At 44.9% G+C, this 27371-nt stretch overlaps 1 protein-coding gene across 8 annotated transcripts in view; it reads left to right on the top strand.

The window, feature by feature from the left end:
- The first annotated feature begins 4083 nt into the window (after window positions 1-4083).
- rtkn (rhotekin) overlaps window positions 4084-27371 on the top strand; it is a 72986-nt gene continuing 49698 nt past the window's right edge. For 3 of the 8 annotated variants that reach the window (XM_035378920.1, XM_035378919.1, XM_035378917.1), the window contains exon 1: window positions 4084-4644. In XM_035378920.1, the coding sequence (XP_035234811.1) occupies window positions 4534-4644 (111 nt within the window). In that variant the 5' untranslated portion in view covers window positions 4084-4533. The other 5 variants (XM_035378923.1, XM_035378924.1, XM_035378922.1 and 2 more) reach the window with 5 other exon arrangements.

Below are 27371 nucleotides of genomic sequence, written 5' to 3'. Positions count from 1 at the left end.
ATTTTTATACATTGTAGACTTGGTAGATTGTACTATACTGCTTAGGTCTTTAGGTATGGAACTTCAAGGTTATTAGATCAATTCCCAGGGGCACCACTACTGTTCTACCCTTGCGCAAGACACTTAACCCGAACTGCTTCAGTAGAAGTATCCAGCTGTTTGAATGGATTGTATGTTAAAAGAATGTAATCTTGTAAGTCGCTCCGCTAAATTCCTTAAATGTAATTTGAGAGCTGTCGGTTTGCCACAGCACAGCCCTTGTGGGGCTCAGGCTTTTGATCCAGTGTGCTTTCTGTGGGGGGTTTGTGCTGCTGTAATGGGCCTGGGAAAGTGGTACACTCACGGGTATCCATGCCGGGTTGCCAGTCAATTTCTTCAGAGTTATCTTGTTACTACCCGTAAGCAAGACTTCTATGGTGTGTCTGTCATTTCTTTGTGACATAGGATTGTAACAAGAGTATATACACTAAATGACCAAAAGTATCTGGACAGCCCTTGGTCAAGTGCTATTTTCATGGTTTGGCTAGGCCCCTTAGCTCCAGTGAAGGCAAATATTAACGCTGCAGCATACAATCACATTCTAGACAATTCTGTACTTCCCTAACAGTCTGGGGAAGGCCCTTATTGTAACTCATAAGAAGTACAATAAGGATCATGCTGATGTAACACTGAATGTTTTACTGTGTGTGACTGTGTGTATTCAGAAGTTTTGGGAGAATTTTGAATCCTAGTTCTTTTCACAGACTGGTTCAAATGCTTGTAATATGTATCTTTTTTAAATTGTCTTCTTCCTGGGATTAAGCTTTTTGATGGTACTGTTATGTATTTCTCCTGGAGATAAACCCAAAAGTCAATTGAATGGATTTAAGTTACCAACATGGAATGTAAACATAGTCTATATATAAACTCCACGCCCACTTTATTACATAATTATGAAGTCAGCTGAATTCCATTAGAGGGCACTGTAAAAAAAAAAATCTCTCTGTAAAGACCAAACGCTGGATTTATTCCCATGGTAATGTGCTTCCTTGTTGTCTCTTGCCCTAGGCTCTCTGCTGAGTTTCTGGAAGGTCTTTTATGTTCCCATTTAATGAATCGATTGGTTCTTCACAGAAAAGAAGAGTGCGCTTGTCTCCTGCTTCACAGGCTATGTTCTCATTTGTCAGCTGTTCCATACGCCCTACTAAAATTACCATAAAGAAGCTTTGTGTCAGCTCGCTTTTCTATTATATTCTCACCATGTGATTGTTGTTTGCTGCGTACACTTGCTTTGATTGTCCAACTGTTTGTGTATCACTCTAAGAGATGTGCAAGTATGCACAGTTCTGGATTTGCTGACAAACTTTTCTCAACCTCCATACATGAGTTTGGGGGGGTTCAATTTCGCAGGAGTTCAGAGTTTTTGGCCTGAAATTATGTGGTGTCAAGAATGTCCAGACCAATTGGACACTATTTATAACACCCATAGATAAATCCTCTGTTTCTTTGGCTTTCTTCTCTCTGAATCTGAGGAAGAAATGCTTGTGCCGCTGATGGTATTGGTGGGAGCTGAAAATAAAAAGGAGCTCTTTGTTTCTGCAGAAGCTCTGCGCTTGTGGAGAAGAGACAGTATCTTGCCACTTGCCCACAGCTGCTCCAAGCTGCTCTCAGACACAGCCAGCACCGGCGACTACCCACAAGGCCGAGGGGCAGCAGCCGGGGGGGGTGGCCACGTGGACAGTACTCTGTCCCGGGTGCAGTTCGGGAACATTTCGGCACTGTGGTGGCTTACTGTCTTGTGGTGCGGGGAGAGGGGTCCATGCCTAAACACGATACTTTTCACACGCATTTTGGAATGGAACTTCAAAACAAACCCATGTCACATGCTGGTGTGACAAATGCTATTCAAAATATCCCTGTGGGACAAACATGCTACTTAGAGAGAGAGGACCAAGGGCTATTAGGATTTCAGCCAAATTTCTGGTGCCTGAACTGGATTCGTCAGTATTGTAAACACACACAGCTGAGAAAATATCTGGAAACTGTGTATATGTGGCTGAAACTTCTGTGTTAATATTTTTTAAAAACAAGTCATGAATTGAACCAGACGAGTATGTCTCAAATGCAAAATTAGTGAAAAAAGACTTCAAATAACATTTACCACATTGTTTTGCAAAATACGCACCCAACTTAATGAGGTTTTATTTTTTTTCCAGATATAAAAAACACAGTTGTGATGTATAAAAACCAAGGCGACTCAAAGTCTAGTGATATCTGTCACTCTGAGGAACACCTGAACCTACTCTAAACAAATTGCACCAATAAAACCCAAAGGTGACAACAAGGTCATCGGGTCACCGAATACGACATTGAAGGAAATTTATAGTCATGTTCCGAGCAAGCCAGATGGTCCCCCTGCTCCCCAAAAACGCCTTCCTGTACTATTGGAAGAAAAGGTTCTGAATGGGTTCTTTGGCTTGTCTTCATAAGGGAACGCTTTTTAGTTCTTTATGGAGCTCTCTACGCTAGGTATGAAAAGTGTGAAAGCTCCCAGGTTGAACAATTTTGCCCAACAAAGAACGCTTGAAATAGATCCAATAGTTCCAATAAATCCTTAAGATCGATATCTTTTTCTATTACCACATTGTGAAATAAGTAGATCTAATAGTAGTGTGATTTATTTCTCTTAATTAGCCTGCCTTTTCCTTCCTTTATTCTGTCATTTATACCAGTCTTTATTGCTTCCACCATTGGCTGTTGGGTAGTGTCCAAATGTCCCAGGGTACACTGCTCCCACTGCCTGGTAGACTCTTTGCTATCTCTCCACCTTAACTGCACTGAGCTCTCCTGTCCTTTGTTCCCTCTCTACCTCCACCCCTCTCAGTCCTTATGTCCCTCTGCATGCTCTTCTTTTTCTGCACTCTGTACCCTTCCATATCTTCTTTTCCTATTCTTCTGCTGTCCCTTCTCTACCACTACTTTTTTCATCACATCTTTATTTCTTTCCACTCTATCCATTCTCCATTTTCCCACCTCCTTACACTCATTTCTCCACATCTTTCATTCTGTTCTTCCTTTCCTCAGATGTATTCTTCTCAGCCTGTTTCACTGTATTCTAGAACAGTTCACTTAACAGCAGAGATAATCCTTTAATTGGTGCTGATGGTCTTGAAAAGGAAGCACAGAGCTGTTAACTTGGATCCATATTGGCCTTAGTAACAATAAGCAGTCACAATACCTAAACTTATGATTTCTTTATACTAATTTCTGGTCAGGTTAATTTCTGGTCATGGTTTCCTCATTCATTCAAGTAAACCTGGTTGGTTGAAGTGGGAATACAAGCTTGAATTTGAATTGACCATGAAGCTGAATACCCATATAAAAAAATACTGTCCCATGAAACATCTGTACCCATACTGCCACAGTGCAGCTCTGGGAAGCAGGCTGCTCAAATTCTTGCGTTCCTGGGATGAGGGCTGGGCAATGTGGCCGTCTTTCCGGTGTTGTTGAATATTTACTGCTCGACGGACGCATGAAGATGCCACAGTGATTCAGTCCATATGTGGCATTTGAAGCCTCCATTCCCTCTGTCTCCCTGTTACAACACATCCGTCTGTGTTTCGTCAAGTGTGCAAAGAGCAGGTGGTTATAGAGAGTGCAAGAAAAAGAATGGAAGCCAACTATACTGTTGCTGTGTAACAACTGTGAGAAGCATAAGCCTCTTGCATGTTTTTGGGGGTTTCAGATTTTTCTGATTGTATGCTGCTGTGCATAGTCCACAACATGCAGCAGGGGATTTCTTTTTTTCTTCTTCTTCTGTTTATATAGAGACCGAAAAATAGTCACAGAACAAAAATATGGCGTAAAACTGCTTACCTATGCTGTAGGCACTTTTTGTAATATGTGAAGAAAAAAAATGCTATTTTTATTTGTTATTATTTCCTTAATAGACTATATAGAACTTATGTTTGTTGCATTTTTGTTTTTGTTTTTGTTTCATGTTGTTGTTGTTGTTGTGCGTGCGTGCGTGTGTGCGCGCGCGCGTGTGGGTAGAGCTTACAGGTCCCTGGGGTGTTGTCGCAGATATAGCCAGAGGCAGCCAGACAGAAGAGAGTAGTGGAACAATATATCCCGGGCCACCGATAGGGGTCTCACTGGAGGCTTTGGGAAAGTTAGCGGTTGCTGTCCTGGGATTCTCGGCAGGCACTTGGGAATTCAATCATTCCAGGGGATGTGTGAGTGGGAACAGCGATATGTAGGATATTGTCTCAGTGATTAATTGCAGCGAGCAGCAGTCGGACGGGAGATATATACTAACCGTTCTCCGTGTTTTGAAGGAATTATTCGTGACAGTAGTTCTATTTGTACGTCCGGATAAGTAATTTAGTTTGGTTTAACTAGCCTACTGTTTCCTCTTTAAGCGCATTATCGAGCTATCTAAATCGCTAGTAGGCAAGCGGCATCAAGAAGCGTCTCGCAAAGCGTACTGAGGAATATTATTAGCTGCCTGGTTAAGGCTTACCTTTTATTTTAGACAAATCTCAGAAAATAACTATGTTTTGCCGAAATCAGACTACGAGAGCCACTGTAGCAAGGGGCTCTGCTATGGAAATGGAGATACGGCGGGGGAAGTTCAGACGGAGCATTTTCTTCGATACGCTACAGGTAAGTTTTGATTAACATTTGCTATCTCGTTACGTTAGCTTAGTTGCAAAGATGCATTTTCAGTTTTGGCGTTTGTCAAATTAAATAACGTTGCAATGCACTGTCGAGACATGCAATGTTTTGCACATAATTCTGGCAGAATATTGCCCTCACTTGCGGAGGTCTTTGAGTTTCAGATTTCACATGGAATATAGGCTAAATGCATATCCAAATGCTTATCCGTTGTGCTTGCGAAAATGCCTTCTCGAACGAGCAAGAAATGGTGAGTTAAAAAACTTAATTGGGACGTACAAATATATATTTATGTAAAGTATGCTTTGAATTTTTTTTTTCTGGAAACAAAGTTTTCCTGAATTCAGGTATTATGTGACCCCATACATACCCCCCAAACTCCCCCCCCCCCCCCCCCCCCACTCCCCAGCGGCCCTCGCCGCCGCCACTACTCGGGGCGCCAGGTCTGATGTATTTATTGTGACATTTGATACGGTGCAATTGGACACATTGTGACATTTGATATGGTACTGTTGGACACATTCAACGGGGACTGGAAAACTTCCTCACAACCATTTAGTGTTCGTTTTACTGCATAAGACCAGGATGTAATTATTTCCCCTTCAGAGAGAGAGAACAAAAACATCTACTGCAGTTGTGTAAAAACAACAATTCGGTTTACAAACAAGAGTTGAAAATGTGGGGAGGATCAAATCAACATCCTCATTGGTACATTGCCAGCACACAGCATAGGCTATTTGTAATAAAGAGACACATGTCCCTTTCACTAAAACGTTCATTTAGTCGTATTAAATAGGCTATTCATTTGCCTTCCCGTTTTCAGTGACCTCAATATGTCAGTTACCTTGTAGAGGAAGCGGTACATTTGCAGAATGGCAATATATCGTCACATATAGTCTAGTTCAATAACGCACGGAGACAGATTTCTTTTTTGAAATGTCAATGACTCTTCTTTCTGCAGTCTTGCTTTTGATTCACCTTGATATCAACATTTTTCATGGCATGAACTATGCTAGGCTTTCAGTGGTTATAACTGTAGTTGTGAGGGAGCCCCAGAATATAATTTTATACCGGGGTGTGGTTTGGGTTTCTCCTGCGGTTGGCGATACATTTTCTAAATAACATGAAAACGTGGTGTACTTTACTGAGTCTTTTAAATACAGTGTCCCCTGTGCGCAGCGCCCCCCGTCTGCAAAGCAGTTTCACTTGTGGGCGTGGCAAAGCAACTGGAACCAGTAATTACAGCGTACGGAGGATATTCTTAAGTCATGTACTGCATGATCCCTTGATTATTTTCCCGTTGGCTGTACAGCCCTTAGCCACTTCAGCTCATGCAGGTGGGAAAAAAACATTCCTTTGGCCATTGACGAGTGCGTTTGTCTTCTTGCCGTGTCGCGCGTACAGTGGAAACGGTCTCGTTAGGACATCTGCACGTGATTAGCCGGTGTAGTCTGAGAGTCGCAGGCCCCTCCAGAAGGTTTTTTTTTTTTTTTTTTTTTTACAGACCTCTAATTTTTTTTTCGTAGCACATTAATGAGGATGTGACGGAAACTCTCCCCTTCTGACTGTGTGTTGAAGGCCACGTTGCGGAAGTGTGGTGTGTACTTCGGGTTCTGGGCCAAGGACCGTTCCACTTTGTTAACCGATGGCTGCTACTGTGTTTTCAGTAGCTGGCTCTGGTTTTGTTGCTATTATTTGTGTCGGGTCATATTTAAAACCCATCTCATGTTGGAGAGAAGTGGGGGTGGAGAGTTGGAAATGTGAATGAGACTGCAGACTATCATATGTTAAAAAGCTTGGCTTGGATTGTGTATGTAGCCCAGTGCAAACAGTCAGAGGTTGCCAAAGAGTAATGCAGAGAATAGGACAGGCATGGTATTGATCTGTGCTTTGTGTGTGTATGTGTGTGTTTCTTTGACTAATTGTTTATCTGTTTAACCCTGTGACGCATGCAAACGTCAACTGGAGCACATTACTGTTCAATATTTATTGACATTTGATTTGAAGCACTACCTGTAAAATTTGGTTTTGATTCTTGTGCGAGTGTGTACATGCATGCATACATGCCAGAGAGAGAAATGAAGAGAGAAAGAGAGATGGGCATGCTATGCTTTTACTGGCCACAATGAACTGTGTGTTTCAGCAGGCATGTACGTGAGTGGTAAAGGGATTTGCCGCTATGAGGCTGGCTAATCCTGGAGAGTGCTGAACAAAATTATGGTATTGGTGAGTTAGTACGATGATGATGTCATGAGAATTTGGTGAGAGGATGACGGTCATGGGGTTGTGGGAATTCTGAAGAGTATGCTTCTTCTCAGTGAGTGGACTGGTGCTGATACCTTGCGTCCTATTTGTTTCCTGGTTCAGTATGTGATTAAATGTTATGTAGCATTTCTCTCTAATACTGGCTTCACGTTATGTTAAAAAGGATGTGCTACATAAATAGGCTAGTCTGATTTGTGTGCCTTGCCTTCCATGTGTCATATCCTAAGGAAAAAACAGCAGAAACGGTGTCACTCGCTCTCATATGTTATCATTATTAGAAGCTGCGACCTTCTTTTGCTGTCTTTTCAGCATACATTTAAAGAGCTGGATGTTCTCATTTCGACTAAAGAAAGCAGCAGGAACAACAAGACGCAAAACTTGGTATGCCCTAAGACACTGGAACATTCTCCAGAATCTCATACAAGTTTAATTGGTCCTTTATTTGACGCTAATCACCAGCCGCTAATGATATCTTAAGAGTCAAGTCTAAGCTCTCACAATCTCACGGCTTTCACTGGATCAGCTGATAAACTGCGCTGACGTCACCCCCTCTTTTGACCTGCAGCCTTTTCTGCGAAGCGTTCAGAGCTTCTAAAGGCATACAGTTACCAGGAAAGGACGGCCGTATTCTGTGTACGCTAGCCTAGATTTAGCTGTACCGCAGAACTGGTCATGCTTTTTAAATGTTGTGTGTATGCAACCACATGCACCTTGACCTGGCTTGGACTGGACTTGGGTCACGTTCTGATGGGACCCCTGACAAGGCCAAGAGGAAGTTGGCACGCTCCTGGTACTGTGGGAGTAGGGGTGGTTTGATTTGGGCACCATGTGACGCAGACCTATACATACACCATGCAATAAAGAAACGTCTTGCTCGTGACTGTCAAGTTGATAAAATTTGTGGTTTTCTGATTTCAAGGGAGAGAAAGAGGATTGGTCAGTTGGTGCTGTCTGCAGTAATACTCCATGTTCTTTCTGGAAGATTTTTAAAATCCATTCCACTCTATCTCTTTCAGATTTCAACGTTTTAAGTTTCTGTTTGAAAGTGGACATTTCTGTGTGTTTGTGTATGTGTGTGTGCACATGTTTGTTTCTGAGGAAAGTTGACTTTGCATGAATGTTATTAAATGCATTTTCCTTGTGAACTCTCTCTCTCTGTCTCTGTCTCTCTCATCTGCATTGTGAATTAGCTACTGGCAGCCAGCTGTTATCCTGATGCACTGCGATCTAGTCCCAACTGTGATTCTATTTAAGAGTACAGCATCTTTTGTAGCTGGTCTCTAAATATTAGTATTTGTCTTTAGATTATAGGGTCTAAGCATCTTTTATTGGGCTGGTGTGGGTGTGAAGTTTCTGGTTGTCAGACTGGCCCTGGGGATTGGTGGAATCACATGGGACGGGCAAGCAGAAGAACAGGCCCCAGTTTCCCATTTTTATTTTTAGGCTGTGGGGTGGGTCGGCTCCTCCGCCAGCCATTAAAACCCTCGCTGGAAACCCAGTCTTAAAAAAAAGCTGGTGGCAGGACGTGATGTAGGATGCACGCCCACCCACCCACGCAACCTCAGGACCGTTTCCTCGCCATCTGTCCAGCGGACGTGCCTACCGAGGTGCGCCGTCAGACGCTACAGCGCGTTGATTCACGCTCTGCCTGTCGTCTCTTGCAGGGTTTCTCGACCGGTGAATTTCCGCGTCCAACTTTCCCAAAGTAGTGAGCAGAAGGAATGTTTTTGTGGTCCTGTGTGGGCTTGAGCGCAGTCGCTCAGCCTGAAAGCGGTGCTTTAGCATGTAGCCTAGCGCTGCCTTGGCAGGGATGAGCGCTTGGTAAGACTTAGCGGGTTGGCTAGGCTGTTTGTTTAACCCCACTGCCATGTGACAGACAGTGTAGCTGCACATTTTGCTATGCTGTGAGCGTTCCCTCTCTCTTACTGCTGTTTTGGATGGCTCCCCCATCTCTCCCCCAGTCCGTGTGACTATAGGTTCCGGGACTTGTGTAACCCCCACCCCAAACCCCCCCAAAAGCCCAGCATGGTCACTTTAACGACTCCGATGGGGGTGGAGAGGAAGGGGCTCTTACCTCTGGCTCAGGGGAAGTTGCTCTCGAGGAATGTGAATGCTTCCCCCTGATCGGTAAGAAGCATCGGAGCGCTCAGGGGAAGCTTTGGGAAATTGCTCAGCGGGCTAGTCCAAACAAACAGCTCATTATTCACTTCAGTCTTTGGCTTTGACTTATCCTGGGTGACTTAGGCTAGACACTGCATGTATTCTGACGTTATTATTCCTGTGAGGGTTTCAGTAATTCAGCATAGTCATCAAGCGTACATCCGGATGTGACCACCAGTTCCCTGGTAGTAAGCACAGTTCCACGACCACTATCCAAATCCAAATCCAATTGCAAATTAAATTCCAAACGCAAATCCAGTCCAGTAGCTGGTCCAGAGGCCTTCTCTTGTGAGTTATGAGAGTAGATGAGTACAAACTCCACATAACCATAATTAAGAGGACAGAAGCTTCATTTTACTTTGGAAGATCTACAGTTATGCAAGACCTATCTCCACTGTGAGACGTGGAGAGATGGGATGTGTGTGTGCCAGCACGGTGTACATTTATATGTGTGTCTGAGTGTGTGAGTGCACACGTGTGCATGCATGCATGTGTCTGTGCATGCCTGTGTCCGTTTGTCTGTGTTTACTTGTGGTCGTGTGTCTGTATGTTCATTTTAGTTCAGAAATGTGTCGGGACACACAGTTTTGGTAGCTGTCGCTCGGTTACACCGGAAGGCACACAGATGCAGTGGACATTTTTTTTTCTAAGACTAAAACAATTCAAGGATTTTATTCAACCCCCGAATAACAAGGGCAACATCCTGCAATTGTGTAGTGTGTGAGGTGTTATAATGAGCATCGGAGGGGAAAAAAAATCCTCAAAAACTAATAGTTCATGCAAGGATTGGCTGCTCTGTCTCTCTCTTTCTCTCTCTCTCACACACACACACAGTTTCTCAGAATTAATCTCTCTGCCTCACAATCTGTCCCTTCCCCTTTTGGTCTTCTCTTCATCCTCTATCTCTTTCTCAATCTCCTATGATCTCTTCATCTGTCTCGATCTGTCTGTCTTAAACACGTGGCAGTTCTGCACAGTTTAAGTGTTATCCAGCACCCTTCATGGTCATGTTGTGAAAGAAATCTTGTGTCCAGACCACAGCTAAACCAAGCCTTGAGAAAAAGCTGTTGCCTTATGTCGTCTGTTGTGCTGACACTTGTAATTCCACAGTTGCATGTGGAGACCAGAGAGTGATCTCTGCAGCCCTACTAAATATTTCCCTTCTTTCGACACTGACTGCGACTAGGGCCCAGTGTGCCACGGTGAAGCGGGTGGTAGCAGAGTTTGGTAGCGGACATGTTCAAACTGCAGGGCACCCTGTACCACAGAGAGAGAGTCAGGCTGGCTCTCTGTGGAGCCGGACCCAGAGGTAGAGCCCCATGGAACGTCTTCATTTGTGCCTGCCTGACAGGGCAGCTGTGTGTTCGGCTCCGTTACCCCCACTTGACACCCTGGTCACACACCACCTCACACGCAGGGGCACTGATTCCCTGCCAACATGGGGGGCGGGGGGTGGAAGGCTTCAGAGAGAGCCTGCGCAGGGGTGGGGGGGTGGGGGGTATCGTGGCTTTGAGAGGGGTGTCAAAGCTCCCAATGTGTCCCTGAGTCCCTAAAGCACTGTGCCCACAGGCACCCAGCTAATTGAGATGAGGAGGAGGTGGGATGGAGGAAGTGAGAGTGGAGGGAGGGTGACGGACAAATAGTGAGAGAGATTTTGGTGAGGAGGACTCCTGAAAGACTGAGGTAATGGTGGGCGGGCGTGGGGGGGGGGGTGGGTAAGACTGGGGGAGAAATTGAGATGTGGAGAGAGACACATTGAGACAAAGACAAAAGAGAGGGAGAGTGTATTTCTTTTCTGAAAAGGTAGAATATTTTGTTACATTTTTATAAAGACCCATTGAGGCTCCTCCAGCCCCCCTTCTTTGGAAGAGCACAATGAGAGGGGGGGAGTGAGAGGGAGAGAGTTGGAGAGGGACGGAGCGAGAGAGGGACAGGGAGAGAGAGGGGGTGTTCGGAGCTTGATGTCCAGCTGCTTGGTTATCTTCCAAATCCCCGTTCAAGCCTCACCCATGGCCCATGGGCAGCATGCAGCCTCATGGACATTAGTCTGCCTTTAGGGAGAAGCTGCTGGTCCTTCTACCTGCTGCTGAACCAGGAAGAACTTCACTGAGACTTCAGGCCCTTTAACCTGCTACTTGAACCAGGGAGAACTTCACTGAGACTTCAGCCCTTTCTACCTGCTACTGAACCAGGGAGAACTTCACTGAGACTGCAGGCTGTTCTGGCCGGCAGATGGAGGCTCTGATAACTGCTTGTATCAGTGTGCAAACATCAGTCTTTTAAACAGGGTCTGAGATTGGGTATTGTTTGCAGTAATTAATTTTGAGGTAATGCAGCTGAGCAAAACAGACGGGAGAATTAAAGATGGAGATCAGTCATCACAGCTGCTTAGTCTGAGATTTTGGAAAATAAGCACACACGCACGTGCGTGCACGCACACACAAACACACACACACACACACGAGAGGTGGGATTCAGCTGTCTCCTGCTGTTTGTTTACCAAATGGATTAGAAAAAGGGAAATGAGAAAGCTTGAATGGGCGATGGTTTTTTTTCCGGAAAACGATCCTTTAGAAAGCCGTGTGTGATTCATTGCAGATTCCTCACTATTCATATCTACTCAAAGAGATGAGATGTCAGCCCCAGGGCAGCTCCTGTGATTCACGGGCAGTATCGATTGTTTTGAAGCTGTCCAAATTTAAAAAGTTTAAAAAGTGCAAGCCATGGCTTTGCTTTCCATGTCCTCCGGCCCCACGTCTTCTCAGATTAAAACCGAAAGTGCGGCACGCACCTTTTGTCCCTGTCTGTTGAGGTGCACTGACCCCTCAATGGTGGGTTAGTGGAAGTCCAGAGAGGTCATGGGGTGGGAGCGGGGGGGGGGGGGGGGGGGGGGGGGTTTAGTGGAAGTCCAGAGAGGTTGTGGGGCGGGGGGGAGGGAGGTTGGGGGGTTGTAATGGTCACTGATGCTTATTCTGAAGAGTACCAGGCGGGACTCTTTATTACTGGGGGGAGATGATGTAACAGCAGAGGTCGTGACCTCTCGCAGGTAGCTGCTGGCTGAGGGTGGAAATATAATTCTCATAAAATGTATTAGTTTAATGTTACATAGCCTTTGTAATTTTGATGTATGACATGGTTTTAAGAATGTTTTCCGTATCATGCCATGCTGGTAGCATTAGCAGTCTTGTGTGCTGCTCATTTTTCTTCACCTCATGCTTAACTGATCTGCTTTTCCCCTCTTGATTTGTATTGTTTTTTTGTTTTTTTACAGATTGCTATCAGTTGTGTTTTTCTCTAGCATGGTGGAGTGGTGTGAGACACAATAAAGATTTTTCCATTTGGACTGGCGATAGTCGCTGAGACGATGCCTCACAATCTGTCTGGCTTTTTTTATTTCCTCTTGACCTACTGTCTGCTGTCCATGCTAACTGACAAACACACAGACATTCACTCACTCGCTAACTCACACACACACACACACGGACACACTCGTGCGCACGCACACACTTGCACACACACTCACATATACACACACACACACACAAACAAACACACACACACACTCTCTCTTTCTCTCTCTCCCTCTTTCAGTTACGGTTTCCCTTGTAGTTCTGAATGAAACAGATGCTTGTGTTTGTTTGCACATTTGCGTTGCTGGTTGCAGATGCAGAGGCCAGAATGCGCTGGCCACACGTTCTTAATGGCCACCTGGTCCAGGGCTCAGACTCATAGTCTAAACATTGCGCTGTCATGAGCACTTACTGCAGCTTACAGTAATGTAGTAGCCCATACCACAGGGATTTTGTCGTGCCACAATGATGTCACATTGAGGTAGCCGGGCGTTACTTGTTTATGTAACACGGGTCCATTGAGGCTACCCGAACACAAAAACAAGAAGATATTTGCTGTAGACGCTAACCGAGATGTGGCTTTCACCTTTTCAGCTGGTCCTGCATTGCTAACTGGCAATGGCCAGGCCTGGTGTAAGTGGACTGTTCTCTTGGGTGTTGCAGCTGTATCTGCAGGCAGATATTGTTCTGCTGGAGTGCTTCTCTGCACGTTGGGGCAGCGGTGAAGCACCAGCGGAGAATGAAAGTGCTTGCTAATATAGAAACAGCGCTGCGGCTTGCTACACGTGTGCTTGACTGTAGCCCTCCGTGTTCTGCCTACGCTGTGTTTCCATCAATGCTGTGGGATACAGGCATGACTCAGGCTTACCTCCAGAGAAATACTGTAAGATCAATTCCACCTGCTGCGGTGAACATTTTCCCTCAGGGCCTCGGAGTAAAAAGGCTTGTAAATGTAATAATCCTGAAAGATACAGTTTAGATGATTAGCTGCTCTGCAGATAAGATCTTGTACTGCGCTTGCCTGGACAGCTGTAGAAAGTGTCGTTAATGTATTCCTACTTGCTATTCTGTCTGTGTTCTGGTTTTCAGGTCTTGGCACCTTTGGTGATGATTAACTTTTAGAATGATACTGAAACTGGATTTATTTTTAAAAATTGTTATGGCCTCCTTTTTATTCTGTGTATTTTTAGTCCGTGCAATCTAAAACACATGGTACCAAAATGCATTTCAGCTACAACTTAATGAAGAACAGTGATTTGTGATGTCATAAAAGGGAACCACTAAATCCAAGCTTTCCACAGCACATTTTCAGCTACAATGGTGGGGGTTTAATCTTTCCTCTAGCATGGATGATTCTAGAACTGCTCTACAGCATCCACCTTCTTACTCTAAGTTACCTAGTTTCTGGGGTGCACTGATCCTGGATCAGTTGTTGGTGGGGGGTGGGGGGTCGTGCAGACTTGGGGCTCATTCGAATTGCTTATTTTAAATCCTTGCATTTTTTCCACGCTCCTTTTCTCGACCCGACGGAGAACGCAGGTTAGAGATGCAAGGATGAGATACGAGGACGAAGGAATCAAGGCGGCATGCATGAGGCAAATGGAAAATGTTCTTGCTCAGTGAAGCATCAGCTTGAAGCGATGTCAGTTACAGATGTGGCAGTTGTGGAAAAGTGGATCCGCAGGTGCACCATTTATAATTACGTGTTCCAAAAAAAGGACTTCCGCAAAGGCTGCACTTGTGTATCCTCTCTCAAGTCCCCTCCAGGAGCCTCCTCGCTTTGAAGGATGACGGACCTCGACTGATTTCTGGGTCACATGAGGACCAAGGAGACGAGGACTGATGAAATAAGCGATTGGAATGAACCCTTGGATTGGGCTGCCTCCGGGGTGTGGAGTGTGTGATGTTTTAGACGTTTAAGGCTCAAGTGTCTCACTGGATGTAACCAAAGCCTAAAACCCAACGTGTAAAGAACTCACACTCACTGTTACAAAGAGAGAACGTATCATTGTGCTGAACGTCATGTCAAAAGAATTTGTCTTACACGCAGCAGTAGGCCTAATTGGTGCCCATATACAAAGTGCATAAAATAGATTAGGGCGGTTAAGTTTATGACACTGGGCTTTCATCAGTGCTCTGAATGCGAAAACAGTGCCACAGACAAGGTTTGTTTTAACCAGTACTAGGGATACACGACTATCTGTGTGGTCTGTCTGTTTGTCTGTTACACAGTCCTTTTCTCCTATGGTAGGGGTACTGTAAGGCTAGGCAAGGCAGCACATTAAACCTGCTCACAAACCGCTTGTTTACAGTGCTTTGTGGAAAGTGCCTTTAATTTTAGCTTTATCGGCGCATGTAGGCCTCCCATGGTACGTTTTTATCTCTCCCTCGGAAGAAACGAGCGCCGCAGGGTGCTATTTTCTTGTCTGCGTGTGGATTTTACACCGACAGTTAATCCAGAAACAACAATGGCCGTAGCTCACCGGAGGAATGTTCCGGCAGGTTGCTCCGGGCTAGCGAAAGTGTAACCTTGTGCTGCTCTGGCTCTCTCACCTCTCTTCAGGAGGTTAAACCTCAGCGCGAACGAGGAATGTCTGGTGTTTGTTAATGTTTGACTGGCCAGCTCTTCCTCGTTAGCCGTTCAACCAGCAGGTGGCTGCTGGGGGATGGAGTTCAACAACGTAAGCAAAGCTGTACCGTTACAGATGCGATTGCAGTTCACTGGAAAGTGTTGCCGTGTGAAAGGCGATTAAACAGCCGGCGATTACGCCTCTTGGCTCGTGCTTGGCTCTCCCGCTGAAGATACCGCAGGTGCGTTTCACAGCTGTGATGGCGGGAAAGGGAAGCTCTGCTTGATGCCTTTGAGGGGCTGATAACAGCTCAGTCAAGGACAGAGAGCTTATTTCAGCGTGTCTGATTCCGGACACTCTGCGCGTTTCCTGGAATATCTTACAACACACACGAGCACACACAGCTTGTGTGGACCATGCCACAGGGTTCTGACTCATTCTTAAATGGACCACTTTCCTTTAGCAACTGCACGGTGATTAGATTGCCTTAGATTGCGTGAGGCGAGTCATATTAAATTAAGTTTGATTTTATTACTTTATCAGGTGTGTCAGCTCTTCAGGGTCAGTAAACCTCTCTGCCATGTCCTGCCACACACATCCAAAAAGGTAACACATTAACTGGCCACTTCTAGACTGAAGCAGGTAAACACTGTCTGGCTTCTGTACATGGCAACAGACAGTAACTTTAACCCTTTAAGGTGCAAGATCACAAATAAATATGTGATTAGAATGTTCTTAACTGATGCTGATGTCACAATCACTACTGGTAATTGAAAGCAATGGAGTTCTAAAACCCTGACTTAGAACTTTCCAAAGAATATTCTTCCAAAGAAACCTACTTTTCAAAAGGCTAAAAGACCACTTTTTTCAGTTTCTTGTTTTGTGTCCACTCTGTCTACTAAACATGGTGACACATTGTTAGAGTTGTTACTGCATGACCTGCATTTGTGTGGAATCTGATCATCACCAGCACTTGCCTTAAAGACGGAATTAATTTCCAGTCTCACTGTTGCCTTTCAGTACCATTATCTCAGGTGCACACACCTGGGATCCAGCGCCTATATTCTGCTTCACTTTGTCCTTCTGCAGCAAGAGGACTTCAGCACTGCACTGTTGCCTGTACGACTTCTTTAAATGAAATCTTCAAGTAGGCTCATGGGGGGGAATAAAACATTGCCTTGCACACATGCTAACCTGAATATAACCTTGATGTACCTGTGGTCTAAAATAAATTGGCCTAGCATTGCCACTGGTCCGTGTCCAGCGGGCTACTGTAACCTAAACTTAACCTTCTAATTCACCGGGACGGTTCATAAACATCCTGGAATTTAGCGGGTCACTAAGCCATCAGAATGAAGCCATTGGAATCAGTGCCAGGTATGGCCTCTCCTCTTACGTCACCCGTGCTGGAATTTTGGTTCCGCAGTTTCGATCTCTGTCCCCCTGCTTTACCGAACAAAGAGCTTGTTCTTCACCTGGAGGCCCCCCAGCGCTCTCTCTGAATGACTAACTGCCTGCCCACTGGCCTGTATCAACCGAGCCCAACTCTGGGTGTTGTTATTGGAGTCTTCCTGGGGGAGGGTGGCAGTCTCACCCTGAAGGGAGGAGAGAATGGCAAACAATGATGTCATGTCCTTTTTGTGAAATTCCCCCCAAGGCCTCTCCAACTCATTGCCAGTGATGTAATCACAGGGTCTTGTGATAACCTGTGTCTCATTCTTTTTTTTTTCTGGTCCCTCTGCATTTGTGTCTCTTTACCGCTCAGTTTGCCATTTTTGGCATCCTAGAATAACCCCTGCACCTCTTCCCTTCACCTTCACTCATCCCCATTTTGTCACATGGTCTATCCCGCTGTATGTAAACATGTCTCTGTGGAACAGGTCATGTCAGCACTGGTGGGGGGTGGGGGGTGGTGGTCTTGCCCTAGTTCAACAAAGCAGGTCTGTATATCCCCCAAGGTCATGCAGCTGCAACCATGATTGTTCATTATGAAAGCAAGGCATTACCAGGCCTTGTGCTGTGCAACCAGTGGGAGAGCTAGCAACATGCACAGTGGAAACTGCTTTGTGACCAGTTCAGACAACAGTTCTTGTTTCGTTTACAGCCATCTGGCCTCCCTCCCCTTTGTTTGAACCCAGAGGCCTCCGGCTAGCGTGGAATGCTTGAGTGGAGGGCTTGACCAGAGTGCTACAGGGATAGTGCTAATTACCGTCTGGTTGTCCAACTAGCATCGGTCAGCACACACTTTTACACCTTTACCCCCTCTGAACTGTTTATTGCCAGAGTGAGGTCTCTCGACCAATGGAAATACAGCAGGGCGAAGTCTAGAGGAGTAGGTACTTCATGATTGGACATTTGCTGTCATGTCTATTAGAAGTAGTCGATATGTTGTTCTGTGAAAACTGTCCGCACAAACTTACTTTCGCAATTTTCTGCTCCTACCTGTGGGATGCTGTGGTGCACCCCTCCAAGTGGTGATCTCCATTTATTAAAAATATTTGCCATTATTTAATTGTGACCCAAGAAACCAGGTGAGGTGAATTAACTGTGTAACTAACTGCTTTACTTCATCAAATAAGTTCCGAGTGACAGCAAATCCAGCACATTGTGTGGCTCCAGGACCAGGGTTGGTTCTGCCTGTCACCCGATTATGCAAAAATCCACGGTTGACATGGTAAAAAGGTGTTATGAAATCCATAATTCATATGCTGACAATGGGTACCCACTACACCCCGCAGTGGGTCTGGATCTCCATAAAATCGTGACTTATAACCACACAGTGAACTTAACTGTAGGACACCTATTTTAAAACACACATGCACTTATCATCATTATTTATGGAAATACCTAACCGTAAGGGCACACATGAAGGATTCAAAAGGATAATCACTACATTGTGCTTATCCTCGTTTATGGAAAGAACTATTTGTGTTTAAAAATAGGTGTGGCCTACAGTTCAGTTCACTGTGTGGTTCTACATCACAATTTTATAGAGATCCAGACCCACTGTGTGGTTATACATCATGAGTTTATGGAGATCCAGGCCCACTGTGGAATGTAGTGAGTACCCATTTTCAGCATACGAATGGTAGATTTCATAACACCTTTTCGCCCTTTTAATATTGGGTTGTTTGACAATTGGGTGTGTGTACACGGCAGCATGAAAAGTGGTCCTGGTATAGTTTCCCTCTGCTGGTTCATCTAGGTATAACACCCACGTGCCTCCGCTCCAGGTGCTGCTGCTACCGCTGCTGCTACTTAGGTTTTCTGCAGGTTTATAAATAGCGGAGCTCCGGGACAAGGACATTCGGTTTGGGAATCGGACACTAGAACGGCCTTGTGCTTTTCCTGCAGAGAGACTGCTTCCGCCTTAGAACACAGAACATGGTGTCAACCGCTAGCCAAACATGATCTTTTTCCGCCGATCCACCCCGTTTGTACGTAGATCAGCTGGCATCGAAATTATCCGGTAGCTTTTCTGTTGCAAATTACCCAGCCAGGCCAGCTGTACGCTCCCCGGCCCAGATTGGCCCTGATCCCAGGCAAGGGGGGAAGTAGACATGTTTACCCAGTAAAATACCATCATCAGAAAGTGTATTAACCCTTTAAGGTATAAGATCACACATCTGTGATTAGAATGTTCTTAACTGAACATTCTAATGCTGATGTAACAAGTACTACTGGTGACTAAAAACAACAGATTTTAGAAGGCTGATTTAGAATTTTGAAAAGGGGCAATACTTTGTTAGGGCATATCTTTGATAGTTTACACTATAACATGTCGGCCACTCAACTTTTGCTTACCTCTCCTGTACCCAGATCTTCAGTTAATGGAAGGAGTTGAGAATCAATTCAAAGCTGAAATACAGACAGCCATATTGCAGAACAGTTCTGAAACAGCTAAGGCAGACCAGGGGAAGTGTGGCTGTGCATATCTGTCAGCGGTGCTGGGCTAATTTACCAGGACTACTTTACACAATAGCTCTTTTGTTGTGGTTGGCATAGATAAAGCCAATGCTACACCCTTGATGCATCAGTGCACTGCTAAACAAAACATGGGCGAATTCACTGGGTTTCACACAAGAAATGGCTTGATAAAGGAGTGGCAAATTGATCTCTTTTTTAGTGCTGCTCAAACAGTGTCCACGAGAGGGAGCTCTTGTGTCAGTACTGACATACTCTGTTAGAGAGGTAGCAAACTGCCAGTGAGTCATTATGTACTTTACACACATAATCATCTTAGATGTTCATGGATTATGTGTAGTCATCCTTAGATGACAATGGGAATGTAAGCTAGTACTAATATCTGGACAGGATGATATTCTTTGTCATGTACCTGGGGTGGTGTCCTATAAAGTGAACCAGGCAAATCCCTGGCATTCAGTGGACTTCATAGAAAGAAGCAAAGATGGAAAATCCAGGTTCAGTGAGTAAAAGTCCTCCCCAGTATTTTGTTCCAATCATCTAGATTTACTAAATAGCACAATTCTTCAGCCAGGAGGTGGAACTAATTAGTGAAATCAGCTGGCTGAGTTCATGGGTTGAAGAAACACATGGCAGGGCTTTCTGACCCCTGGACTTTCCACCTCTGGAAACGAAGTCAGCCGAATCAGAACATTTCTACCCAAAGACCAAACTGGAATACACAATTATTTGTATGCTGTTTCGTTGTATGTGAATGTCCTTTCCATGTTCAGACTGAACACTGATGACTGGTTATTTGAAAGTGGTGAGTTGAGAACGCTCAAGGACTGGAGGACTGGAGGTGTTGGGTGGAGGGTATCGGGGGGGGGGGGGGGGCGTGGCGGATTATAAGCAGACAGGGCAGTGCTGAGTTTAGGATGAGTGAGCGCGTGAGGAAACGGTGATGTCAGAGCACACGTGGGATCCTGTCAGCTCTAACGCTCAGACAGAGTGACGCTGCCAATCCTTATGACTCACAACCCTCAGACACATGCAAGGAGGACCCCGCGGGGGCTCATAGACTGACTAGACTACTCCAGGGCTTACATCACTCCCGATTAGCCAATCATCACGCTGCGCATTCCTCTGTGCTTCGCCATACTTCCCGGTGCTGGTTTGCCGGTGTAGGTGTGTCAGTCCCAATGCTGCAGCTTGGGTCTAGCTCCCACTCAAAGGGAACCCCCCTATCCCCCCATAAATTACGCCCTTGCTCCCGCCCCTTCTTCCTGGATGCTGTTGTCATGATTCAGAGCGGCCACCTGCTTCTCATTTTTATCTTGTATGAGTGCCTGCGATAAGACCAAGAGCCCTCTGCCGCTCCAACCCACCATGTGTCTCCGCTTTATTGCCTGCTCACTCACTCCCGCAGAGCCCGGTGGGGAGTTTGCCCCTTCTGGCCATGAGCGGAACTGCGTCTCCGTGTCTGGTACCGGCCCGAGGCGCCGCGGAATTTATTCGGTATTTATTCAGTGGCTGTTCCGGACGAGGGGGGCGTCCCGCCTCGCGGGGATTTTCCGTAGGCCGCCATCTGGTTTCACGGCGCTAATGACACGAGACAAAATGAGGCGTTGTGCGGAACGCGGCCTGACAAACAGCGCAGTGAATCACAGCTGCGGAGGTCCTCCGCTTCACCTGAATTTCTCTGAGCCTGAAACTCTGGGAGGCTGAGATTCAGGGAGGACTTATCTTTTGTCAATCTCAGTGGCTCTTGAAAGTCTTGCTCTCTCTCTCTCTCTCTCTCTCTCCCTTTCTTTCTCTCTCTATCTCTGTCTCTTTGCTTGTTTTGTGCAGTTCTCCTCCGTGTGAGTGCGGGAGTGGGCCCCTGCACACTGCTCTTCTGGGTGGCTGGGGCTCGGTTTGCAGATGGACTAATGACAGCTCGTTCCTTTGTTGTGGTTTTGGGGCCTCCTGAGGGCCTGCCCTGTGCTGTTTGGCCTGCAGTTCCATTCAGACAGAGCTGCTGGGCTGGCCCCAAGGAGCTGTCTCTTGTTCTCAGTCCCCCTTCCTGCCTGCAAGTACTAATGTGTGTGTGTGTGTGTGTGTGTGTGTGCGTGCTCGCTCTTTCACTCTGCCCAGGTGGATCCACAGCTGTATATCGTGCCTGTAGCTCAGTTCCTTTTGAGCTGCCTGTCATGTTTTTTTTTTCTATTTTGGTACTATAGACGGGGCAGGAAATGGTTCCATATGTTGCTGTAGGTCTGATCAAGAACCAGCTGGCAAGCAGTGTTAGGATTGCCGATCGGTTGGGATCTCTTATGCAATTGCCGGATTGTACTCTGAGAATAGCAGTCTGATTAATGTTACTGTTAGAGGCTCAAAGGGTCATGCCCTGTGTCTTCCTCCTGTTTAGAGATAATAATTTAAGCAATTGGACTTTAACATTGGCAGTGTAACATCTCTTTTTTTTAAAAGGTTTCTTTTCTTGTTTTTGTTTGCCTCGAATATTCTGATCTCCAGTCACATAATGGCCTGTGTTTTCTCTCCTCTTGGGAGTTGTTCTGTGCCCTGAGGTGAAATGACTCCAACTGTCCTCTTGGCTCCAGGCTTCCTGAATGCCCAGCCCAACCACCTTAGGGTTATTCTCTTAAATTGTCTGTTGAGTTTTTGTCACTTTGTCTGTTATTTCCCTTTGTTAGTCAAACCTCCACATGGAGTGAATCTTTATTTCATATGTAGCCCTTCTCAGTCACATCTATTTTGTATGTAGCCCTTCTCAGAAGTAATGCTTATGCAAGGACTAGGTTTTTGGCCAGTTAGAGGCTGTTAACACCTCAGTGGACTGTGTGCATTTGACTCTATTTAAAACCTGCAGTGTTCCTAAACTGAAACTGATAAAAATGCAAACCAAACCAACTGCCATGCCTACTCATTTTAACATTTGCTTAAAACCTGTCTCACACCCTGTTTTGCCTTTGGAGAAGTTTTACTGATCTTACTGTTATGCCAGGTTCACACATGACTGGCTTTGTTAGTGCTTCATGTTGTGTTGGTGATGGCAATATGTGTGTGCTTCTAGATCATCACATTTTCTTCCAAATCCATTGTGCAGCTACTCATGAAAGCTCATGTTATGAGATAAGGCGCAAACTAGAGGCAGCTTTGACAAAACTTTAATCTTTGAACAGGAGGTTTTTTTTCAATGTTTTTTTTTTTCAGAATTCATGGTCAGTGTTCTAGAACTTTGTTGCTTCCTGTTACCAGTAGTGATTGTTACATCAGTGTTAGAACCTTCAGTTAAGAACATTCTAATCACATATTTGTGATCTGACAGCTTAAAGGGGTAATCTGTGGACAAGATGGGAGAAAACCCAGTTTTTTATTTATTTATTTATTTTAGTTTTTTAGAAAAGTTCCCTGGTGTCTCCTGGCTCGGAGACAGAATTCTGCCCTGGCGTACTGACCTACATTGAAGGGAGTCAGCTAGTCAAGCCACCAACTATTTTCATAAACAATGAAAACCTCTCCCTTAGTGCACACTCTTCTGACATTTCTTGCCCTCTTCCCACCTCTGACAACCCAAAAGGATCACAAATCTGCCTTTTTTTTAACCTATCCACTGCATAGTTCCTGCTCTGAAATTTGACGGTGATTTAAACTCAAGGACGGAGGAGGCTTCTTGCGGAAAAACCCCCTAAAAGCTTTTGACCCGATCTCCGTTTGCTTGTGGCGATGTCAGGGGGGTCGCTGGTACGCATGTGTGCGCATAATGTTTGTTTTCCTTTGTCATCTGGGTTTTACAGCTTTTAGAGTTGTGTCAAAGTCGCGGTTCTCTCGGTGCGGGAACATACGAGGAATGTGTGTTTTGGGAAACAGCATGTGTTTCATAGCCCCACTTTGGGGTTGGTTTTCCTGAAATGTCCAGTGGCTCCTTGTGACTGAGCTATTGAAAATGTGGGGTTCTCAAACACACACACGCACACACATGCACACATGCACGCGCACACACACACACACAGTATACTGGACTGAACAAAGTACTAATAATAGTAATAATAATAATTTCAGTGTAATTCCTAATTAATTTAAAATGGTAAAGTCAATTTTTGCGAGAGAAGCTGCTGTAGAGAAATGACTGATAATCAGACGAAAGATATGTTGGCAGAAAAGCGAATTTTACGACCCAGTGGCTCTTGGATTGTATCTTTCAGCAGTATAATCCAGCGCACAGGAAGGCTATAAATACAGTTTGGATCGAGATTCAGACGTAGCAGAGCGATTGGACAAGGCTTTCTCGACAGCTGGTGGAAAATGGTGGAAAAATTGTTAGATTATGCACACTGAACAGATGGGAATATTTGGAATCTTTTTTTTTTTTTGGAACGCTGGTTGATGAACACTGTTGAAGCCTACATTTACTAATTGTAGTTTGCAGACTGCCTGTTCAGTCTTTTTCTAACTAGTATCTCTGACGGTATTTAACCAATTCACTCTCCCTTAGTGAAGTTCTTTGACCCAGATTGTGGTCCAAGTTTAATTATTCATAATGTAGCCTATCACATCCCCGCGAGAGTGAAGATGTCAACCAGCAGGGGGGATATATTATGGAGATCTGCTTTTTAAAACGAGTCACAGCTGGGACACCGCGACATGTAAGGTGCGTCTGTATACAATTTGCCCTGTTTGTTAATCTAATCTTTTTTTATTGGCCTATTATCAGACTTTAGATTAAATTTCCTGATTTGTAAAGAGGTATTGTATACAGCTGGGCATTTTGCCTTCTGTCCCGTGCGTTGCTTGACCTCTCAGATTGATGACTGGCTCCCCCCGCTTGCACAGTGATCACTAAACGGGCAGGGCTTGCCAGACTCGTGTTCAATATAAATTATTGAGGGAGGATGAAAGACCGTTATTTCTGTTGGGCACATGGACTGCTGTCAGTCCGAAGAGGCGTTCAAACGGTAAAATCGATTCGCGAACACCAAAGAAGTGTATCTTAAATGTGCGGTTGGTTTTCGAGAGTCGGATGGAAATAGTTCTGTGTTAAACCAGTTATAGCGGTGGTAGGTGTTGCCCTCTTTGTAGCCTACCTCCCCGCTTTAAACTGCAGACTACCCTGGGAAGTCAGTTGTCAAAAATGTAAAGCGAGATCCTTTTGTAGTGTACATCTCTTCGTGATTTAATGTACGCCTTTTCGATTTTTAATCCGAAACATTCGTTTTTTTTATTCGGGACAGATGGCTTCATTGTTTCCTCGAGTTAATAGTTACTTTACAGCTGCAGTGAACGGAGACTAGCGCGCATACTCGTAAGAGTTGTCAACTGGGCGATTGGAACAGCTTCTGTGTAAGTTGCAAGTGGATATTAATTTATGAAATATCGATTGGTTATTAAAATATGAAATATACCCTTTTACTTACATTCTGCGATGTTTCGTTAAAATATGTCATTGTTTATTAAATAGCACGATTTGTTTAAATGCAACGATTACGAGCTAAATAGCACATTCTCAAAATAAACTTTTAAACTATCTTCATTGGATTTTTGAAAGCAGTTTCTTACTGCACTTTAGTCACGTTTTTTAAAAATATTTAGGACCGTGATAATGCCCTGTCTGACAGTAGGCTACTTATAAGATCTAACTCGGTATTTTAATTTCAGTGTTTCAGGAAGGAACAGGAATAACACTCTGTCCTGCGTAACAGTAGTGCTTCTATAATTGTCTGGCATTTCTTATTTGGTGGTTTGAAGGGCGTGTAGTCTGGTCTCCCTTTTATGTAGTTTAGTTGTCTCGTTTTAAATGCTCCGTTACAAGACGCGAGTTGTATGGGTTAATTGACCGTCCTGTCTCAGCTGCAGGAACTAATAGGGAGCACAGTGGGGTGGTTGTACGCTGCAGCGGAGGCGATACCCTTTTGTGATGAGGTCTAGCCAGAGCGGTCAGACGGCACTCATATCAGGACGAAACGACATAAAGCGAAGAATTAAATGAACGACAACAAAAAAGTTTTTTTTATTTATCCCAACAGTCGCTGAAGGGAGAGGAGTGTGGACGTTTTAGAAGCGTATTTTTCCGAGGTTGAAAAGAGAAGCCAGAGTATGGATTTGGGAAGAGATTATTAGGAATACTGTGACCACACGAAGTTTTCCTTGAATGAAGAAGAGTCATTTAATGCGCCTTCGCCTCTTTCGAGACAAGCCATGTACAGTAGTTGCAGGTTGAAGCTCTAAGCTGCTTGGAAATCGTTCGGAAGTCTGATGGGACACTACTGAAGGGGAAGTATCGTTTTTGTTGCTGTCAGTTCCTGTAATCATTTTCAACGATTCGATTTGGTTTTTATCATACATCAATAAAGTTTTACATGGATTAAAAGAAGAAGCTGGATTTCAAAACTGTTTCCCTGGATTGAGATATTGATTTGTCGTAATGGATTTCTTTCATTTTCGATGTAATATCTCTGTTCTGATCGAATAACTGGTAAAGTGGGGAAAATCCTGCTGCAAGTAAAACTTTCTGATCACTGGACTTCTCGTCGAGGGATGCCAGTTGACAGATCAGCAGAAATGGAGGACAAACTGCGAATCCTGGAGGATCTCAATATGATGTACATCCGGCAGATCGCCCTGAGTTTACAGGTAATGAGTCCTTTGAGATTACAGTTCTCTCTGTGAGTTTTGGTGGGAAATATGTTCTCCAGACCCCTCTACCTTCAGTACTAGGTAAAGTGGCCAGAGTAGTTTCACCCACTGACACAAAGTATTGGTGTGTGTGTGTGTGACTGTGTGAGAGAGAACAGTCACGTGTGACCAAAAGGGGCGCAGAATCTCAGAGGGATGACATTGTGCGTATTTGGCTGGGACACTCGTGTGGCGCTGTCATTCTGTACAGTCCGGTCCTCACCCGGAGTTCCCGCTGCTCCGTTACGCATGCCACCACCAGCGCAGCCGTCTTCGCCCGGCACCCTCGCAGCTCTATCTGCATGCATGCGGGAAAACAGGGCTGAGCAATGTAGGGGAAGCATGGGTCAGGCGTGATCTGGTGTGGTCGCCATATGTGGCCAAGTCTGTAGTGCATCGTAATGGTAAACAACATCATTCACTCACTGTGCCCTCCCTCTCTGTCTCTCTCTCTTCAATTCAAAGTGCTTTATTGGCATGACAGAAGTTGAATCTGTATTGCCGAAGCATGGCAAAGAACATGTGAAATGTCCGATAACAAAGAAAATTAACATAACAAGGTGATATTATAAATACATACACACGCACTCACACACGTATATATAATCTCTATCTCTCTCTCTCTCTCGTTCTGTCTCATCTGCTTCACACTGATAAAATCCTAAATGAGGTCTAGAACACAACATCAGCCTGCTGTGTGTTACACATAACACCTTATTGAGTGCAGTAAAGCCTTTGACCATATGCAAATTAAAAAACGGGAGTCCGATTTTTAAATGGACATTTGCATTTTGCAAGCATGTGCTTTCTGAAGTGAAGGTCGCCAGTTAAAAGTTTGTCTGCAACTCCAGAGCTAGAGTGATTGAGGTTGTTTGAGGCAGCAAATTTCGTGCTGTAGATGTGGAAATTGTTTATACGGAAAACACAGAGTCTTATGCATTATTCAAGTGATTCAGTCTTCCAGAAGGACAGAGCCAGCTCCTGCATCTTTGAGAGGTGGAGGAAGAGGCCAAAATCTTCAGTTTTTGGAGGAGTGAAAATGAGACACATGGTCTTTGGGAATGCTACTGAGAATATCAAAGCATTTCCTAGTGTCTCACTCTTTTTTCCTGCTTTGGCGTGCGAAACACATTGGCTGTCTGGTCTGCAGCTGTTACCTGTTATGAGGGGCGAATAGAGTCCATCAGAATGCTAATAGGAATTCTGGCCTCAAACTCTACCCAATTTTGACTCTCTTGCCTTTGCGTGCTCTGCATGGCTCAGCACTAAGGATAGGCTTGACCTCGTTACCGGGCGGAACGCACGGCAAGCTGCCGTCCACGCACAGCAAACAGGATCTCCAGAAACGTTCCCCTTTGTGATGTCACGCTTCAGTTGCCAGGGATGCATGGCAAGGCCAAATTCAAGCACAAGGCTTGGGTCGTTTCCACGAGAAACAGTATTTCCAGTTTCCATTTTTCTCTGGAGTACAACCCCACTGGTACTCGTGATATCCATGATATTCACAAGCAAAAATGCTTGTAATCTCCCCTCTACAGACATTCACACTAATCAAGTTAATCACATCATCAGTGCCATAACAGACATGTACAGGCAGACTTTTTACATACAGTGAGCTCCATAATGTTTAGGACAATGACATAGATGTATTTTTTGGTTCTGTACCCCAGAAGTTTATATTTGTAATCAAACTATGTGCATGTGGTTAAAGTGCACCATCTCTGCTTTTATTTAAGGGCATGAGTTGCCTTAAGTTTCTCTTCAGCATGATGAATGCATGTTCATTTGGATT

Source organism: Anguilla anguilla, chromosome 10, assembly GCF_013347855.1.
Source record: "Anguilla anguilla isolate fAngAng1 chromosome 10, fAngAng1.pri, whole genome shotgun sequence".
In the NCBI taxonomy this organism is placed as follows: domain Eukaryota; kingdom Metazoa; phylum Chordata; class Actinopteri; order Anguilliformes; family Anguillidae; genus Anguilla; species Anguilla anguilla.
This window is presented reverse-complemented; position numbering and strand designations above follow the sequence as displayed.